This window comes from Bos indicus x Bos taurus, chromosome 27 (assembly GCF_003369695.1).
Source record: "Bos indicus x Bos taurus breed Angus x Brahman F1 hybrid chromosome 27, Bos_hybrid_MaternalHap_v2.0, whole genome shotgun sequence".
Taxonomy (NCBI): Eukaryota; Metazoa; Chordata; class Mammalia; order Artiodactyla; family Bovidae; genus Bos; species Bos indicus x Bos taurus.
This window is the reverse complement of record NC_040102.1, coordinates 34,235,623-34,256,023: the sequence shown is the minus strand read 5'-3', so window position 1 is coordinate 34,256,023 and position 20,401 is coordinate 34,235,623. Positions and strand designations below refer to the sequence as shown.

Here is a 20,401-nt window from a genome sequence, read left to right as displayed (position 1 = left end):
AGCTCACTAGTGGGAGCAAACATACAGTAAATGTAGGAAATCATCTCACGTGCAAAGCTGGAAGGAAGGTAGGAAGAATCTTGTCTTTTAACAAAAGCATCTATATCTATAATAAGGGGTTAGGAGATACTTAAATTAGATGTAAAATAAGATATTAAAAGCAGTAATTGCGAGGGGAGGAGAATATACATACATGGTTGTTAAAAATGTATTTGAAATGTATTTATTGTTAAAAATGTATTTGAAATGTATTTAAGAGATCAATAACTTAATCATATATAAACACATATGTGTATGTATAGATTGTTACATAAAAACATCAAGGTAACTGCAAAAATGTATACTATATACACACAAGAAAAGTAAAAGATTCCCAAATATAATATTAAGGTAGTCATCAAATCATACGAGAAGGGAACAAAAGAAGAAGAAAGGAACAAAAAAGACCTACAGAAAGAAATCCAAAGCAATGCACAAAATGGAAATGTGAACACACATATCAATAATTACTTTAAATGGAAATGAACTAAATGCTCCAAGAAAAAAGAAATAGAGTAGTTAGATGGATACATGACAAGACTCATATATGCACTGCTGAGAAGCAACTCACTTCAGATCTAAAGACTCACAGACAGAAAGTGAGGGAATGGAAAAAGGTATTCCATGCAAAAGGAAATCGAAAAAAAGTCAGGGTACCAATACTTATATCTAACAAAATAGATTTGAAAAAGAGGTTGTTACAAGAGACAAGGGCACTGCATAATGATAGGGATCAATCCAAGAAGAAGGTATAACAAATGTATATATCTGTGCACCCAGCATAGAAGCATCCAAAACCATACAGTAAATATTAATGGACATAAAAGGGGAAATTAACAGTAACTCAATAACAGTAGGCAATTTAGCACCTCACTTACATCAATGGACAGATCATCCAGACAGAAAATCAATAAGAAATCAAAAGCCTTAAATGACACATTCTATATATATGGAACATTCCATCCAAAAGATGCAGATTGCAAATTTTTCCAACTGCACATGGCACATTGTACAGAATAGATCACATGATAGCCTATGAAATCAGCCTTGGTAAATTTCAGAAATCATGCCAAGCATCATTTCTGAACACATGCAGTGAGACTAGAAATGAACTACAAGAAAAATACTCCAAAACAAAAACTAAACACATAGAGGCTAAGCAATGTACTGCTTAATATCAATGGGTCACCACAAAATCAAATCTCTGCCTGGAGACAAATGAAAACACAACCATCCATAAATCTTAGATACAACAAAAGCATTTCTAAGAGAGAAGTTTTTCACACAGGTTTTGATACAGGCTTATCTCAGGAAACAAGAAAAATCTCAGATAAACAACCTAACTTTACACCTAAGGGAATTAGTAAAAGAACAAATAAAACTCAAAATTAGTAGAAGGATAGAAATCATAAATAACAGAACTGAAACTAATGAAATAGGTACTAAAAGAAGAATAGAAGAGAGGCAGACTAATCAAGGAAAACATCTATTTCCGCTTTATTGACTATGCCAAAGCCTTTGACTGTGTGGATCACAATAAACAGTGGAAAATTCTGAAAGAGATGGGAATAACAGACCACCATACCTGCCTCTTGAGAAACCTATATGCAGGTCAGGAAGCAACAGTTAGAACTGGACATGGAACAACAGACTGGTTCCAAATAGGAAAAGGAGTACGTGAAGGCTGTATATTGTCACCCTGCTTATTTAACTTATATGCAGAGTACATCATGAGAAACGCTGGGCTGGAAGAAACACAAGCTGGAATCAAGATTTCCAGGAGAAATATCAATAACCTCAGATATGCAGATGACACCACCCTTATGGCAGAAAGTGAAGAGGAACTCAAAAGCCTCTTGATGAAAGTGAAAGTGGAGAGTGAAAAAGTTGGCTTAAAGCTCAACATTCAGAAAACGAAGATCATGGCATCTGGTCCCATCACTTCATGGGAAATAGATGGGGAAACAGTGGAAACAGTGTCAGACTTCATTTGGGGGGGGGGCTCCAAAATCACTGCAGATGGTGACTGCAGCCATGAAATTAAAAGACGCTTACTCCTTGGAAGGAAAGTTATGACCAACCTAGATAGCATATTCAAAAGCAGAGACATTACTTTGCCAACAAAGGTCCATCTAGTCAAGGCTAAGGTTTGTCCTGTGGTCATGTACGGATGTGACAGTTGAACTGTGAAGAAGGCTGAGCACCGAAGAATTGATGCTTTTGAACTGTGGTGTTGGAGAAGACTCTTGAGAGTCCCTTGGCCTGCAAGGAGATCAAACCAGTCCATTCTGAAGGAGATCAGCCCTGGGATTACTTTGGAAGGAATGATGCTAAAGTTGAAACTCCAGTACTTTGGACACCTCATGCGAAGAGTTGACTCCTTGGAAAAGACTCTAATGCTGGGAGGGATTGGGGGCAGGAGGAGAAGGGGACGACAGAGGATGAGATGGCTGGATGGCATCACTGACTCGATGGACATGAGTCTGAGTGAACTCCGGGAGTTGGTGATGGACAGGGAGGCCTGGCGTGCTGCGATTCATGGGGTCGCAAAGAGTCAGACACGACTGAGCAACTGAACTGAACTGAACTGAATCAAGGAAAAAGAAGAGAGGTCCCAAGTCAATACAATAAGAAATGAAAGAGCAGATTTACAACAAACACCAAGAAACATAAAAGATCATAAGAGACTACTCTGAACAACTATATACCAATAAAATGCACAACTTGGAAGACGTGGGAAAATTCTTAAAAATGGACAATCTCCCAAGACTGAATCAGGAAGAAATACAAAATGTGAACAGAATAATTACAAGTAATGAAATTGAATCTGCAATTATAAAACTCCCAAAAAACAAACATTTATGGCTTTACAGGTGAATTTCCCCAAAAACTTAAGAGAAGAGTTAGCATCTATCCTACTCAAACTATTCCAAAAAATTGCAGAGGATGGAACCATTCTGAACTTATTCCATGGGGACATCATCAACCTGACAGGAAAGTCAGAAAAAGATATCATGAAAAAAAGAAGAAAAGAAAATTGCGGGGATTCCCTGGTAATTCAGTTCAGTTCAGTCACTCAGTCATGTCCAACTCTTTGTGACACCATGGACTACAGAACACCAGGCTTCCCTGTCCATCACCAATGACCGAAGCTTACTCAAACTCATGTCCATCTAGTCAGTGATGCTGTCCAACCATCTCATCACCTGTCGTGCCCTTCTCCTCCCGTCTTCAATCTTTCCCAGCATCAGGGTCTTTCCTAGTGAGTCAATTCTTCACATCAGATGACCAAAGTATTGGAGTTTCAGCTTCAACATCAGCCCTTCCAATGAATAGTCAGGACTAATTTCTTTCAGGATAGACTGGTTGGATGTCTTTGCAGTCCAAGGGACTCTCAACAGTCTTCTCCAACACCACAGTTCAAAAGCATCAATTCTTCGGCACTCTGCTTTCTTTATAGTCCAACTTTCACCTCCATTGTTGACTATTGCAAAAACCATAGCTTTGACTAGATGGACTTTGCTAATAATGCCTCTGGTGTTTAATATGCTGTCTAGGCTGATCATAGCTTTCCTTCCAATGAGCAAGCATCTTAATTTCATAGCTGCAGTCACCATCTGCAGTGATTTTGGAGCCCAAGCCAGTAAAGCTTTTCACTGTTTCCATTGTTTCCCCATCTATTTGCCATGAAGTGATGGGACCGGATGCCATGATCTTAGTTTTTTGAATGTTGAGTTTCAAGCCATCTTTTTTACTCTCCCCTTTCACTTTCATCAAGAGGCTCTTTAGTTCTTCTTCGCCTTCTGCCATAAGGGTAGTTTCATCTGCTTATCTGAGGTTATTGATATTTCTCCTGGAAATCTTGTTTGCAGCTTGTGCTTCATCCAGGCTAGCATTTCGCATGATGTACTCTGAATATAAGTTAAATAAGCAGGGTGACAATATGCAGCCTTGACGTACTCCTTTCCCAATTTGGAACCAGTCTATTGTTCAATGTCCAGTTCTAACTGTTGCTCCTTGAGCTGCATACAGATTTCTCAGGAGCCAGGTCAGGTGGTCTGGTAATCCATTTGTTTCAGAATTTTCCACAGTTTATTGTGATCCACACAGTCCAAGGCTTTGGCATAGACAATAAAGCAGAAATAGATGTTTTTCTGGAACTCTCTTGCTTTTTCAATGATCAGTGGATGTTGTCAGTTTGATCTCTGGTTCCTCTGCCTTCTCTAAAACCAGCCTGAACCTCTGGAAGTTCACGGTTCATGTACTGTTGAAGCCTGGCTTGGAGAATTTTGAGCGTTATCTTACTAGCGTGTGAGATAAGTGCAATTGTGCAGTAGTTTAAACATTCTTTGGCATTGCCTTTCTTTGGGATTGGAATGAAAACTGACCTTTTCCAGTCCTGTGGCACTGCTGAGTTTTCCAAATTTGCTGGCATATTGAGTGTAGCACTTTCACAGCATCATCTTTTAGGACTTGAAATAGCTCATGTGGAATTATATCACCTCCACTAGCTCTGTTCGTAGTGATGCTTCCTAAGGCCCACTTGATTTTGTATTCCAGGATATCTGGCTCTAGGTGAGTGACAATACCGTTGTGATTATCTGGGTCATGACAATCTATTTTGTATAGTTCCTCTGTGTATTCTTGCCACCTCTTCTTAATATATCTGCTTCTCTTAGGTCCATACCATTGCTGTCCTTTATTGTGCCCATCTTTGCATGAAATGTTCCCTTGGTATCTCTAATTTTTAAGACTAGATCTCTAGTCTTTTCCATTCTATTGTTTTCCTCTTTTTTCTTTGCTTTGATCACTGAGGAAGGTTTTCTTATCTCTCCTTGCTATTCTTTGGAACTCTGCATTCAAATGGGTATATCTTTCCTTTTCTCCTTTGTCTTTAGCTTCTTTTCTTTTCATAGCTATTTGTAAGGCCTCCTCAGACAACCATTTTGCCTTTTTGCATTTCTTTTTCTTGGGATGGTCTTAATCACTGCCTCCTGTACAATTTCACAAGCCTCCATCCCTAGTTTTCCAGGCACTCTCTCTATCAGATCTAACCCCTTGAATATATTTGTCACTTCCACTGTATAATCATAAGGGACTTGATTTAGGTCATACCTGAATGGTCTGGTGGTTTTCCCTACTTTCTAAAATTTAAGTCTGAATTTGGCAACAAGGAGTTCATGATCTGAGCTACAGTCAGCTCCCAGTCTTGTTTTTTTCTGACTGTATAGAGCTTCTCCATGTTTGGCTGCAAATAATATAATCAATCTGATTTTGGTGTTGACCATCTGGTCATGTCCATGTGTTGAGTCTTCTTTTATGTTGGAAGAGGGTGTTTGCTATGACCTGTGCGTTCTTTGGCAAAACTCTGTTAGCCTTTGCCCTACTTTGTTTTGTACTCCAAGGCCAAATTTGCCTGTTACTCCAGGTATCTCTTGACTTCCTACTTTTGCATTCCAATCTCCTATAATGAAAAGGATATCGTTTTGGGGTGTTAGCTGTAGAAGGTCTTGTAGGTCTTCAACTTCAGCTTCTTCAGCATTACTGGTTGGGCCATAGACTTGGATTACTGTGATATCGAATGGTTACTGGTACTTCAGTGGATAAGAATTCACCTGCCAATGCAGGGAACATGTTCAGTCCCTGCTCTGGGAACATCCCATGTCTTCGAGCAACTAAGCCAGCAAGCCTCAACTACTGAGCCCACATCTTGGAACTACTGAAGCCTGCTGGCCGAGAGCCTGTGCTCTGCAACAAGAGAAGCCACCACAATCAGAAGCCTACACACTGCAGAGAAACTCCATGCATAGCAATGAAGATCCAACATAGCCACAAATAAATCTTTTTTAAAAAAGAAAATAGCAAGCCAATACCACTGATAAACATATACACAAAAATTCTCAACAAAATGTTAGCAAACCAGTTTCAACACTATATTAAAAGGATCATACACCACATTTCACCACAGTGAAATTTATCCCAGAGATGCAACAGTTTTTCAGTATCCACAAAAAAAATTAGTGTGGTACACCTACAGATGGCCAACAGATACATAATAACCATATGATCATCTCAGTAGATACAGAAAAAGATTTTTACAAAATTCAACTTCCATGTATGATAAAAAAAACTCTATAGAAAAGAGGCATAAATAAAATGGTCCTCAACATAATATAGCTCATGTATGACAAACCCACACCTAATATCATACTTAATGGTGAAAAGCTGAAAGCACTTCCTTGAAGATAAGGAACCATACAAGCATGTCTTTGCTTGCAAATTTTATTCAACATAGTGCTGAAAGTCCTTGCCTTAGTAATCAGTAAAGAAAAGGAAATAGAATCCAACTTGGGAAGGAAGAAAGAGAATAGTCAATGTTTTCAGATGACGTGATACTATACATAGAAAATCCTAAAGTGGAAAGAAATGAAGTCACTCAGTCATGCCCAACTCTTTGCTCCCCTATGTAGCCTACCAGGCTCCTCTGTCCATGGGATTTTCCAGGCAAGAATACTGGAGTGGGTTACCATTTCCTTCTCCAGAAAATCCTAAAGACAACACCAAAAACTACTAAAGCTAATCAATGTCTTGGTAAAGATGCTGGATGCAAAATTAATATACAGAAATTTGTTGCATTTCTGTCTACTAACAATGAACTATCAGAAGGAGAAATTAAGAAGACTATCTCCTTTACTATTGCATCAGAAAGAATAATACCTAGGAAAAAAATCTAAAGTAAAAGACTTGTACCTAAACAGATGGAAAGACACAGTGTTTTCATAGATCTCAGGAATTACTGTTGTTGAAGTGCCCATACTCCCAAGGCTATTTAAGGATTAAGTGTAACCCCTGTCAAAATACCAATGGCATTTTTCATGAAACTAGAACAAGTAATTCTAAAATTTGTATGGAAACAAAAAGATCTCAAATAGCCAAATCAATATTGAGAAATAACAGAAGAAAGTATCACACTGTGTGACTTTAGACTATACCACTAAGCTGCAGTAATCAAAATAGTATGATACAAGAATAAACACAGACACATAGGTCTATGGAGTTGAATAAAGAGCCCAGATATAAACGCATGCACTTATGGTCAATCTACAACAAAGGAGGTAAGACTATACATTGAAGAAAAAAGCAGTCCTAAAAATAAGTGATGCTGGGAAGACAAGACACCTATGTATGTAGGACTGAAAGTAGAACATTTTCTCACACCATTTACAAAAATAAATTCAAAATGAAATAAGGACTTAATGTAAGACAGGAAACCATATTACTCCTGGAATAAAATATAGGCAGAACACTCTCAGTCATTAATCATAACAGTGTTATTTTATCTGTCTCCTCAGGCAAAGAAAGTGAAAGGAAAAATAAGCAAATAGTAACTACTTAAAAGCTTTTGCACAGCAAAGGAAACAATAAACAAATGAAAAGACAGCCTGTAGAATGGGAAAAGAGTAGTTGTCAATTATGACTGATAAAGGGTTAATATCCAAACTATATAAACAGTTCATACAACTCAATATCAAAAACAACCCAATTTAAAAGTGTGCAATATTGTAAAGTAATTAGCCTCCAATTAAAATAAATAAATTTAAAAAAACATAAAAGGAAGTATATACAAAGAAAATAAACAAAAGTGTGCAAGAGAACCGAATAGACAGTTTTTAAGGAAGACCTACAGATGGTTAATAAGCACAGAAAAGATGTTCAACATCTCTGAAATGCAAATCAGAACTACTAAAAGATATCACTTCACACTTATCCGAATGGCTATAATCAAATAAGCCACAAATAACAATTGTTGCCAAGGATGTGAATAAAAAGGAACCCTTATTAATTATGCAATCTTGGAATCTTAACTTTTGATCCTAAATAACTACATGTGTAAAGAGGAATATAATCATCACCATCTCATTTTAATATTGTCATTGTTTAGTCAGTCACTAAGTCATATCCAACTGTTTTGCAACCCCGTGGACTGTAGCCCCTCCAGGCTCCTCTGTCCATGGATTTCCAGGCAAGAATGCTGGAGTGAGTTGCCATTTCCCTCTGCAGGGGATCTTCCTGACCCAGGGATCAAACCCACATCTCCTGCATTGGCAGGTAGATTCTTTAGTACTGAGCAAGTTGGGAAGCCCTATTTTGTATTATTGGTTACTATATAATGTCCCTAGGTTTAAGTCTAGAACTTATTAAGTACTTGTTAAGTCTTAATTATAATTTTGTCTTTTTGTTTGCATGCTGCATTATTTTACCATTTTTATATCCATTGAAATGTGGTAGTTTAGTCATTTTCACTGATGACTAAAAAATAAAATTTGCCTTTCAGTATCATTATATGGGTTCTGAAGTGGCACTTGCATCTGAGAAAATTATCTATGTTTTTAGTCTAATCAACACTGTGAGTATTTACGTTTCATATTTAAATAAGAAGCATTCATGTAAATACAGTAGCATTGTTTGAATAACTAGCATGTGCACTTTTTAAAATACTCATGTACTTATTTGGCTGCATTGGTTCTCAGTTGCGGCACGTGGGTTTGTTCCTCGTGCCTCACTGGCTCAATAGTTGCCATGCATGGTCTTTGTTCCTCTGTGGCATGTGGGATCTTCCTGGACCAGAAATGGAATCCACGACCCTGCAGGGAAAAGCAGATTCTTAACTACAGCCCACCAGTGAAGTCTGACATGTGCAATTTTATAAAATGTATACTCCTTCAAACTAGCTTATTCCACCAGTGAATTTCATCTGAAAAAACTATAGCTAATCAGATATATTGGCATTGCATGTAAATGTATAGTATTATATTTATGATTACTTATAGCCATATATCATGAATCTCCTATTTTTAGATGTATTCTCAGCTTCAAGTGTCTGTTATATTAACTTCTCTGGAAATCTGGTCAGATCTAAATAAGATTTCAACTGATGGGGATGCACATGATGTACTACAAAGATTTGTGTCCTGGAGAGAAAAATCTTTATTACAAAGCTCCCATGATTTGGCATACTTATTAATGTAAGTAATTTATTTTCATTGGTATAAAGTTTATCAAACTATTTGTAAGTGAACTATCAAAATTGTACACAAAATTTATTATTTAGAATAAAAAAGATAGCTCAAAAAATGACTATGTGAGTACTGTGTTGGCAGAATGCAAACTATAAATCTGATGATTCAATGTAAGATACTAAAGCATGGTAGGCCTGAGTGGTCTGCTTACTTCTGAGTTTCAAGAACTGAAAATATGGAAAGCCTTGGGAAAATATAGGGCCTGTATGGTTTTAAAGAATTTCGCAGAGGTAAATAACCAAGACCAGCATTTTAACATTAAATAAAGCATACATTAGTTAACAGAATGCAATAAATCCATATAAATCTGCTTACATTAGAAAACGTAAGTATGGTAATGTGGCGATCTTATGGAATTTCTATCCTGACCTAAGGTGTAGCTATTTAGCTGCTTGCACTGTAACTTTCAAGAGTCTTTCTATGTACTGATTTGATTATTTTGGATGGAAAAAAAACAAAAACATGATTCCAAAAGGCCTTAAGTAATATGGATACATCTATAAATCTCTGGTGTCTCTGTGGAATTTAAGGTCAGGTGTGGAGGTTCAGGAGCAGCTTTAACTAAGGATTAACGTGTGTGTGGACACTTAATGCATCCCATCTCTGTTTTTCCTGATGACTGTGCTGCACACTTTTTCTCTTTCGTCCTCCAATCCAACACTTTTTATGCCATCTGAGGTTTTACTACATGCAAATTCATGGCAGTAATCTATCCTGACTTTTATGTCTTAGGACTTTGTCCATCCAGTGTTGACAGCAATAGAGATTAATTTCTGGAAGGATGAGGCACTGCTGGATTTTAAGCTGTGCACCATACAATGTCAAAGTTGACTTTTGAACTTAATTTGGAGGCACCAGGGGAGACTACCGAAATACAAAATGATTGAGAGCATTAGACATGATACACAATATTCATGTTTTAAAGAACGCAGCTTTATTGAGGAATCTAATTCTTAAAGATCATTAAGTTATTAATAATTTAAAGTGCATTTATCCACAAGGAAAATGTTATTATTTAGTTACAGGGACCATCCTAATTATGTAGGAGCAACATATCATGGAATGGCATGTGATCCAAAGTTTGCTGCAGGACTTGCTCTGGTATGTCCCTTCTCTTCAGTAATTATATCATGTTTTGAAAGTTAGTATCTTCTTTAAGAACAAAAATGTGTATAGTATATCTAACATTTTATTAAATTAATATTTTAATACAGTGCTGTATTTTTTACTTTAAACCTCACATTGTCATTTTTAATTTTTTTTTATTTTCTTAAAATACACATTATGTAAAACTGACTATCTTAAGTATTATATGTTCACTATGCAGTAGTGTTAAGTCTGTCTGCATTGTTGTGAAGTAGATGTGTAGAATCTTTATCTTGCTTTAATGAAACTTCATACACGTTGGCCAGACAGCCTCATTTTCCATACCTCCACCCCCTGGCAACCACGATTCTCCTCTCTGCTTCTGTGAGTATGATATATTTTAGATCCCACATATAAGGTAGACCATACAATATTTGTCTTTCTGTGTCTGGCTTATTTCTCTTTGAATAATACATCCAGCTTCATCCATGTTTTTGAAAAGGGCAGGATTTCATTCTTTTTATGGCTGAATAATATTTCATGTTACTCATATACATATATAAATCATATCATATTATCCATTTGTATATATAGACATTTTCTTTATGCATTCATATATTAGCCACCACTTAGTTTGGTTCCGTATCTTGGTGGTTGTGAATAATGCTACAATTAACATGAGAGATGGGAATGCAGATATCTCTTTGAGATAGTAGCTTCAGTTATTTTGGAGATATACCTAGAAGTGGGTTTACTGGATCATATGGTATTTCTATGTTTAATATTATGAAGACTCATAATGCTGAGGTCCAGAGTGGTTGCACCATTTTATAATCCCACCAGCATTTCACATTTCATATTTCATTCATCCCACCCTCATTAACAGTTGTTATTCTTTGTTGTTGTTAATTATTCCAAGGGGTATGCAGTGATATCACATTTTGTTTTTGACTGTAGCTTTATAATCACTAGTGATATTGAGCCACCTTTTCATATCCTTTTTGGTGTTTTGTACATCATCTCTGGAGAAATAAACATTTATTCAAGACCTTAGCCCATATTTTACCTGCATTACATGATTTTCTTGTTTAGTTAAAGCAGTTCTTCTTTTTAGTATCAACACCTTTGGATATCCTGCATCCAGTTTCCCTCCTCTCAAGCTCTGCGCCCTGTATCCATAAATCTAGTCCCTTTTTTTAGTTTGCTTGTTTGTTTTGAATTATAATTGACCTATATCCCTATGTTGACTTCCCTGATGGCCCAGTTGGTAAACAGTCTGCCTGCAATGTGGGAGACCTGGGTTGGGAAGATCCCCTGGAGAAGGAAATGGCAACCCACTCCAGTATTCTTGCCTGGAGAATTCCACAGACAGAGGATCCTGGTGAGCTACAGTTCACAGGTTCACAAAGAGTCAGACATGACTAAGTGACTAACTTTCACTTCACCCCTGTGTTAGTTTCTGTTATACAAAATATTAATTCAATATTTCTATACTATTCAAAATGCTTATCACAGTAAGTCTAGAAATGATACATCATTATACAAAGGTTATTGTTCACTCACTCAGTCGTATCTGACTCTTGGCGAGCCCATGAAACTGCAGCATGCCAGGCTTCCCTGTCCTTCACCATCTCCCAGATTTTGCTCAAACTCACTTCCATGGAATCAGTGATGCCATCCAACCATCTCATCTTCTCTTGTCCCCTTCTCCTCCTGCCTTCTATCTTTCCCAGCATCAGAGTCTTTTCTAATGAATTGGCTCTTCGCATCAGGTGGCCAAAGTATCGGAGCTTCAACTTCACCATCAGACCTTCCAATGACCATTCAGAATTGATTTCCTTTAGGATTAACTGGTGTGACCTCCTTGCTGTCCAAGGGACTTTCAACCGTCTTCTCCAACACCACAGCTCAAGCATCAATTCTTTGGCATTCAGGCTCCTTTATGGTCCAACTCTCACATCCATACATGACTACTGGAAAAACCACAGTTTTGACTATACAGACCTTTGTCAGCAAATTAATGTCTCTTCTTTTTAATATGCTATCTTGGTTTGTCATAGCTTTTCTTCCAAGGAGCAAGCATCTTTTAATTTCATGGCTGCAGTCACCATCTACAGTGATTTTAGAGCCCAAGAAAATAAAGTTTCTCACTGTTTCCATTGTTTCACCATCTATTTGCCATGAAGTGATGGAACTGGATGCCATGATCTTAATTTTTTGAATGTTCAGTTTTAAGCCAGGTTTTTTTCTACTCTCCTCTTTGACTTTTATCAAAAGTTTCTTTAGTTCCTCTTCGATTTCTGCCGTAAGTGTGATGTCATCTGCATCTCTGAGGTTATTGTTTTTTCTCCCGGCAATCTTGATTTCAGTGTGGGCTTCATCCAGCCCGGCATTTCATGTGATGTACACTGCATGTAAGTTAATAAGCAGAGTGACAATATGCAGCCTTGACATATTCCTGTCTCAGTTGTGAACCAGTCTGTTGTTCTGTGTTCAGTCCTAACTGGAGGCAGGTAAGGTGGACTGGTGTTCACATCTATTGAAGAATTTTCCACAGTTTGTTGTGATCCACTCAGTCAAAGCTTTTAGCGTAGACAATGAAGCATAAGTAGAGGTTTTTCTAGAATATTGCTTTTTCTATGATCTAATTGATGTTTGTAATTTGATCTCTGGTTCCTCTGCCTTTCTAAATCAAGGTTGAACTTTTGGAAGTTCACAGTTCATGTACTGTTGAAGCCTGACTTGGAGAATTTTGAGCATTACCTTGCTAAGCTGTGAGATGAGTTCAATTGTATGGCAGTTTGAACATTCTTTGGCATTGCCCTTCTTTGGTATTGGAATGAAAACTGACCTTTTTCAGTTCTGTGGCCACTGCTGAGCTTTCCAAGTTTGCTGGCATATTGAGTGCGGCACTTTCACAGCATCATCTTTTAGGATTTGGAATAACTCAACTGGAATCCATCACCTCCACTAGCATTGTTCACAGTGATGCTTCCTAAGGCCCTCTTGACTTCAAATTCCAGGATGTCTGGCTCTAGGTGAGTGATCATACCATCGTGGTTATCTGGGTCATGATGATCTTTTTTGTATAGTTCTTCATGTATTCTTACCACCTTTTCTTAATATTTTCTGCTTCTGTTCGGTCCATACCATTTCTGTCCTTCATTGTGCCCATCTTTGCATGAAATGTTCCCTTGATATCTCCAATTTTCTTGATTGCAAATATACTACATAGGTATTAATTAGATTCCCCACACCTTGCATTTCATACCCATGACTCATTTATTTTGCAATTGGAAGTTGTATCTTTTAATCTTTTTTACCTATTTCTTTACTTCCCCCAGATGCCTCCATTCTGGAAGCCACCTGTTTCTTCTCTATATTTATAACTCTGTTTCTGTTTTATGCTTTTTCATTTGTTTTTAGATTCCACATATAAGAAAAATTATATGGTATTTATGTTTCTCTGTCTGACATATTGTGTGTGCTGAATTGTGTCCAGCTCTTTGCAACCCTATGGACAGTAGCCTGCCAGGCTCCTCTGTCTGTGGAATTTGCCAGGCAAGAATACTGGAGTGGGTTGCCATTTCCTTCTCCAGGGGATCTTTCCAACTGAGGGGTCGAACCTACATCACTTGTGTTCCCTGCATCAGCAGACATTTTCTTTACATGAGAAGCCCATTTGACATATTATTCTTAGCCAAGGGACTCTCTAGAGTCTTCTCCAGAAACAAATTTGAAGGCATCAGTTCTTCAGCATTCAGCCTTCTTTATAGTCCAACTCTTACATCCATACATGACTACTGGAAAAACCATAGCTTTGACTATACAGACCTTTGTAGGCAAAGTGATGTCTCTGATTTTTAACATGCTTTCTGGGTTTGTCATAGCTTTTCTTCCAAGGAGCAAGCATCTTATAATTTTGTGACTGCAGTCACCATCCGGAGTGATTTTGGATCCCCCCAAAAATAAAATATGTCACTGTTTATACTTTTTCCCCATCTATTTGCCATGAAGTGATGGGACAAGATGCCAAGATCTTAGTTTTTTGAATGTTGAGTTTTAAGACAGTTTTTTTCACTCTCCTCTTTCATCTTCATCAAGAAGTTCTTTAGTTCCTCTTCGTTTTCTGCCATTAGAGTGGTATCATCTGCATATCTGAAGTTGTTGATTTTTCTCCTGACAATCTTGATTCCAGCTTGTGATTCATTCAGCCTGACATTTTGCATGATGAATTCTCCACAGAAATTAAAGAAACAGGGTGACTATATACAGCCTTGGTATATTCATTTTGAATCAGTCTGTTGTTCCATGTTCAATTCTGACCCTTGCTTCTTGCCCTGCTGTGGAATGAATTTCACAGCAAGAATACTGCAGTGGGTAGCCATTCCCTTCTCCAGGGGATCTTCCTCACCCAGGGATCAATCCCAGGTCTCCTCCACTGCAGGCAGATTCTCTACCATCTGAGCTACCAGCGAAGCCCTTGGTGGTCTTATTCCTATGTATTTAATTCTTTTTGATGTGATAATCCATGAAATCGTTTCTTAAATTTCTCTTTCTCATTTTCATTGCTAGTGTGTAGAAATGCAACAAATTTGTCCATATTGATTTTGTAGCCTGCAACTTTACCAAATTCATTGATGAATTCTAGTACTTTTCTGAAACCATCCTTAGGATCCTACATGTACAATAAATATCATGTCATCTGCAAGCAGTGACAGTTTAACTTCTTCTTTTCCAGTTTGGATTCCCTTTACTTTATTTTCTTTTCTTATAGCTGTAGCTAGGACTATCATGGCATCTGGTCCCATCACTTCATGGGAAATAGATGGGGAAATGATGGAAATAGTGTCAGACTTTATTTTGGGGGGCTCCAAAATCACTGCAGATGGTGATTGCAGCCATAAAATTAAAAGACGATTACTCTTTGGAAGAAAAGTTATGACCAACCTAGATAGCATATTGAAAAGCAGAGACATTACTTTGCCAACAAAGGTCTGTCTAGTCAAGGTTATGGTTTTCCAGTGGTCATGTATGGATGCAAGAGTTGGACTCAGTGAAGAAAGCTGAGCACCGAAGAATTGATGCTTTTGAACTGTGGTGTTGGAGAAGACTCTTGAGAGTCCCTTGGCCTGCAAGGATATCCAACCAGTCCATCCAAAAGGAGATCAGCCCTGGGTGTTCTTTGGAAGGAATGATGCTAAAGCTGAAACTCCAGTACATTGCCACCTCATGCAAAGAGTTGACTCATTGGAAAAGACTCTGATGCTGGGAGGGATTGGGGGCAGGAGGAGAAGGGGACGACAGAGGTTGAGATGGCTGGATGGCATCACCGACTCGATGGACTTGAGTTTCAGTGAACTCCGGGAGTTGGTGATGGACAGGGAGGCCTGGCATGCTGCGATTCATGGGGTCGCAAAGAGTTGGACACGACTGAGCGACTGAACTGAACTGAACTGAGGACTTCCAAAGCTATGTTGAATATATGTGGTGAGAGTGGACATCCTTGTCTTTTTCCTGATCATAGAGGAAATGCTTTCAGCTTTTCACAATTAAGTATGATGTTAGCTGTAGGTTTGCCATATATGGTCATTATTATGTTGAGGTATGTTTCCACTCTGCCCAGGTTCTGGAGAGCTGTTATCATAAATATTGCTAAATTTTGTCAAAAGGTTTTCTGCATTTATTGAGATTATCATCTGGTCTTTATTCTTCAATTTGTTGATGTGATGTATCACATTGATTAATTTTCATATACTGAAAAATCCTTCCGTCCCTTGAATGAATGATCTTTCTAATGTATTGTTGGATTTGAATTGATAGTATTTTGTTGAGGATTTTTGCATCTGTATTCATCAGTGATATTGGCCTGTAATTTTGTTTTTTTGTGATATCTTTGTCTGGTATCAGAGTGATAGTGGCCTCATAGAATGAATTTGGAAGTTTTCCTTCCTCTACAATTTTTGGAACTGTTTCAGAGGATAAGTGTTAACTTCTCTAAATGTTTGATAGAATTTACCTGTGAAGCCATTGGGTCATTGACTTTTGTTTGTTGGAAGTTTTTTTTTTTTTTTTAACTGGGAAATTTTATTTTATTTTATTTTATTACTTTACAATATTGTATTGGTTTTGCCATACATCAACATGCATCCGCCACAGGTGTACACGTGTTCCCCATCCTAAACCCCCCTCCCACCTGTTGGAAGTTTTTAATCATAGTTTCAATTTCAGTGCTTGTGATTCATCTGTTCATATTTTCTGTTTCTTCCTGGTTCAGTCTTGGGAAACTGTATCTAAGAATTTGTCATTTCACCCAGGTTTTCCATTTATGATCCTTTGTATTCCTGTGAAGTCAGTTGTATCTTCCCTTTTTTCATTTCTAACTTTATTGTTTTGAGTCCTCTCACTTTTTTTTCCTGATGTGTCTGGTTTAAGATTTCTCAACTTAGTTTTATCTTTTCAAATCAGCAGCTTTTAGTTTCATTGATATTCACAGTGGTTTTCTTTGTCTATATCTCATTTATTTCTGCTGTTATCTTCATGATTCTCTTCCTTCTACTAAATTTAGGTTTCATTTCTTCTTTTTCTATTTGTTTTAGGTGTAAGCTTACATTGTTTATTTGAGATTTTTCTTATTTTTTGAGGTAGAATTTCTATAAACTTCCCTCTCAGAACTGCTTTTAACTGCATCCCATTGGTTTTGGACCATTGTGCTTTCATTTTCATTTGTCTCTAGGTAAATTTTTATTTTGTCTTTGATTTTTTTAGTGATCCATTGGTTGTTTAGTAGCATATTGTTTAGCTGTCATGTGTTTCTGGTTTTTTTAAAATAGATTTTTACTGTAGCTTATTTCAAATCTCATAGCATTGTGATCAGAAAAGATGCTTGATGTGATTTCAGGTTTTTTATATTTACCAAGGCTCACCTTGTGGCCCAGCATGTGGTCATTCCTGGAGGATGTTCCCTGTGCACTTGAGAGGAATGTGTAGTCTGTCTCTTTTGGATGGAATGTTCTAGAAATATCAGTTAAGTCCTAGTGATCTAAAGTGCATTGGAATTCAAGGCCTTTGTTTCCTTATTAGTTTTCTATAGGCATTATCAGTCCATTGAGGAAAGACGGGTGTTAAAGCCCCCACTATTATTGTGTTACTGTCAATTTCTTCCTTTATGGTTGTGTGTATTTGCCTTACATATTCAGGTGCTCCTAAGTTGGTTCTGTATACATTTATAATTGTTATATCTTTTTCTGGAATTGAACCCTTGATTATTGTGTAGGGTCCTTCTTTGTCTCTTATAACAGTTTTTGTTTTAAAGTCTACTTTTTCTGAACATATCATTCCTTCCCCAGCTTCTTTTAATTTCTATTTGTGTGGAATACCATCCCCTTACTTTCAGTCTGTAAGTTTCCCTAGCTCTGACAAGGGTCTCTTGTAGATAGCATATATACCAGTCTTGTTTTTGTATCCACTCAGGCAGTCTTTGTCTTTTGGTTGGTGCATTTAATCCATTTACATTTAAGGTAATTATCAACATGTATTATCCTATTACCATTTGGGTTTATCTTTTATAGATCTTTTCCTTCCCTTGTGTTTCCTGCCTAGAGAAGTTCCTTTAGCATTTACTGTAAAGCTGGTTTTGTGGTGCTGAATTCTCTTATGTTTTCCTTGGCTGTAAACCTTTTGATTTCTCCATCAAATCTGAACCTAGAGTCTTGCTAGGTAGAGGATTCTTGGTTGTAGTTTCTTCCTCTTCATCACTGTAAATATACTTTGCCATTGACTTCTGGCTTGTAGAGTTTCTGTTGAGAAATCAGCTGATAACCTTAAGGAAGTTTGCTTGTATGTTATTTGTCATTTTCCATGGTTACTTTTAATATATTATCTTTGTTAGTTTGATTATTAGGTGTCTCCGTGTATTCCTCTTTGGGTTTATCCTGCCTGGGACTCTCTTTACCTCTTTGACTTGGTTGACTGTTTCCTTTCCTATGTTAGGAAAATTTTCAGCTACCATCTCTTCAAATGTTTTCTTAGGTAACTTTTTCTTTTCTCCTTCTGTGATCCTTGTAATATGATGTTTGTACATTTAATGTTGCCCCAAAGGGCTCTTTAGGCTGTCTGCATTTCTTTTCATTATTTTTTTCTATTTTCTGTTTTGCGTCAGTGATTTCCACCATTTTGTCTTCCAGGGCCCTGATCCGTCCTTCTGTCTCAGTTAATTCTGCTGTGGATTGCTTCTACTGTATTGTTCCTCTCTGTTTATTCTTTAGTTCTTCTAGGTAGGGCTTTGGTAAACATTTGCATATTCTTCATTCTTTTTTCTGAGATCTTGAGTCATCTTCAATATAGTTGTCCTGGATTCTTTTTCTGGATGGTTACCTATCTCTACTTCATTTAGTTGTTTTTCTGGGATTTCATCTTTTCCTTCATCTGGAGATGTAATCCTCAACACTTCCATTTTGATTAACTTTCTGTGATTGTGATTTTTCTTTTGGAAGCTGTGGGATTACAATTCTACTTTCTTCTCTGTCTGCCCTCTGGTTGTTGAGGAAGGAACTGATGGGAGGAACTGGTAGTGTGAAAAACTGAGTCTTGCTCTGATGGGTAGGGCTGTGCTCAATTACACTTTGATCCTGTTGTCTTCTGATGGATGAGCCTGTGCTCCCTCTTTGCTAGTTGTTTGGCCTGAGGTGATGAGGCCAGGAACCTACAGGCTCTGTGGTAGGGCAAATGGTGACCTCCAAGAAGGCTCTTGCCAAGGGGAACCTCCCAGAACTGCTGCTTCAAATGTCCCTATCCTGGAAATGAGCCACTGCCAACCCATATCTCAGCAGAAAACCTTCCAAACCTAGCTGGTAGGTCTGATTCAGTCTCCTGTGTGGTCATTGCTCCTCTCCCCTGAGTCCTGTTGCACACAAGATTTTGTTTGTGTCCTGCAAGAATAGAGTCTCTGTTTGCCCCAGTCCTGTGCAAGACCTGCAGTCAAATCCTGCTCTCCTTCAAAGTCAGATTTCTTGGGGATTCCTAGTCACTTGGATAGATCCCTGGGTTGTGAAGCTTGACATGGGGCTCAGAACCTTCACAGCAATGGGAGAACTTCTTTGGTATTGTTGCTGTCCAGTTTGTGGGTCACCCAGCATCAGCTGGATATGGGATTTCATTTTGTCATGATTGCGCTCTTCCTACCATCTTGTTTGAAAAGTCAAAACAAACAAACAAAAAAGAAAACTCCTTTGTCTCTGGACATGGAGTATCCATTTTTCTGGGTTCCATCATCCTCCTATTGATGTTTGTTCAACAGCTAGTTGTGATTTTCTTTGTAGGGTCCACTTGGATTTTCCTAGTTTGAATTCCTCAAGCTTCTTAAATCTGCGTGTGCTCAGATTCCTAACATTTGTGACACTGAGTTTCTTGAATACGTTTTCTTTCCCTTTCTCTTTCTGAGACACCCATAGTGCATATGTTGGTTATTTTGTCACAGTCTTCCTCTCTACATTATGTTTTTGTTTTCTGCTTCTGTGAAAAAAAATTGTTTCAAATGACTTGTCTTCATTTCTGATTGTTTCTTTTGCCTAATAAAGTCTCTTTTTAATCAGATCAGATCAGTTGCTCAGTCGTGTCCGACTCTTTGCGACCCCATGAATCACAGCACGCCAGGCCTCCCTGTCCATCACCAACTTCCAGAGTTCACTGAGACTCACATCCGTCGAGTCAGTGATGCCATCCAGCCATCTCATCCTCTGTCGTCCCCTTCTCCTCCTGCCCCCAATCCCTCCCAGCATCAGAGTTTTTTCCAATGAGTCAACTCTTTTTAATAACCCTCAGTAAAATTTTAAGTTTATTGTTTGTATTGATACATAACCATGATTAATTTTTTAATATTTTATTACTCTACAGATATTTATTTCTGAAATTTTCAGATATTTCAGTTCAAATCAGTTCGGTCACTCAGTTGTGTCTGACTCTTTGCAACCCCATGAATTGCAGCATGCCAGGCCTCCCTGTCCATCACCATTTCCTGGAGTTCACTCAAACTCATGTCTATCAAGTCAGTGATGCCATTCAGCCATCTCATCCTCTGCCATCCCCTTCTCCTCCTGCCCCCAATCCCTCCCAGCATCAGGGTCTTTTCCAATGAGTCAGCTCTTTGCATGAGGTGGCCAAAGCAATGGAGTTTCAGCTTTAGCATGATTCCTTCC

At 37.9% G+C, this 20,401-nt stretch overlaps 1 protein-coding gene across 1 annotated transcript in view; it reads left to right on the top strand.

Moving 5' to 3' along the window:
* The window catches only part of LOC113885039 (A disintegrin and metallopeptidase domain 3-like), a 113,615-nt gene that overhangs the window by 38,412 nt on the left and 54,802 nt on the right, over positions 1-20,401 (top strand). Inside the window, exons 8-10 of the mRNA XM_027530153.1 lie at positions 8,375-8,446; positions 8,899-9,065; positions 10,139-10,220. Coding sequence (XP_027385954.1) covers positions 8,375-8,446; positions 8,899-9,065; positions 10,139-10,220 — 321 coding nt within the window. The remainder of the gene's footprint in view (positions 1-8,374; positions 8,447-8,898; positions 9,066-10,138; positions 10,221-20,401) is intronic.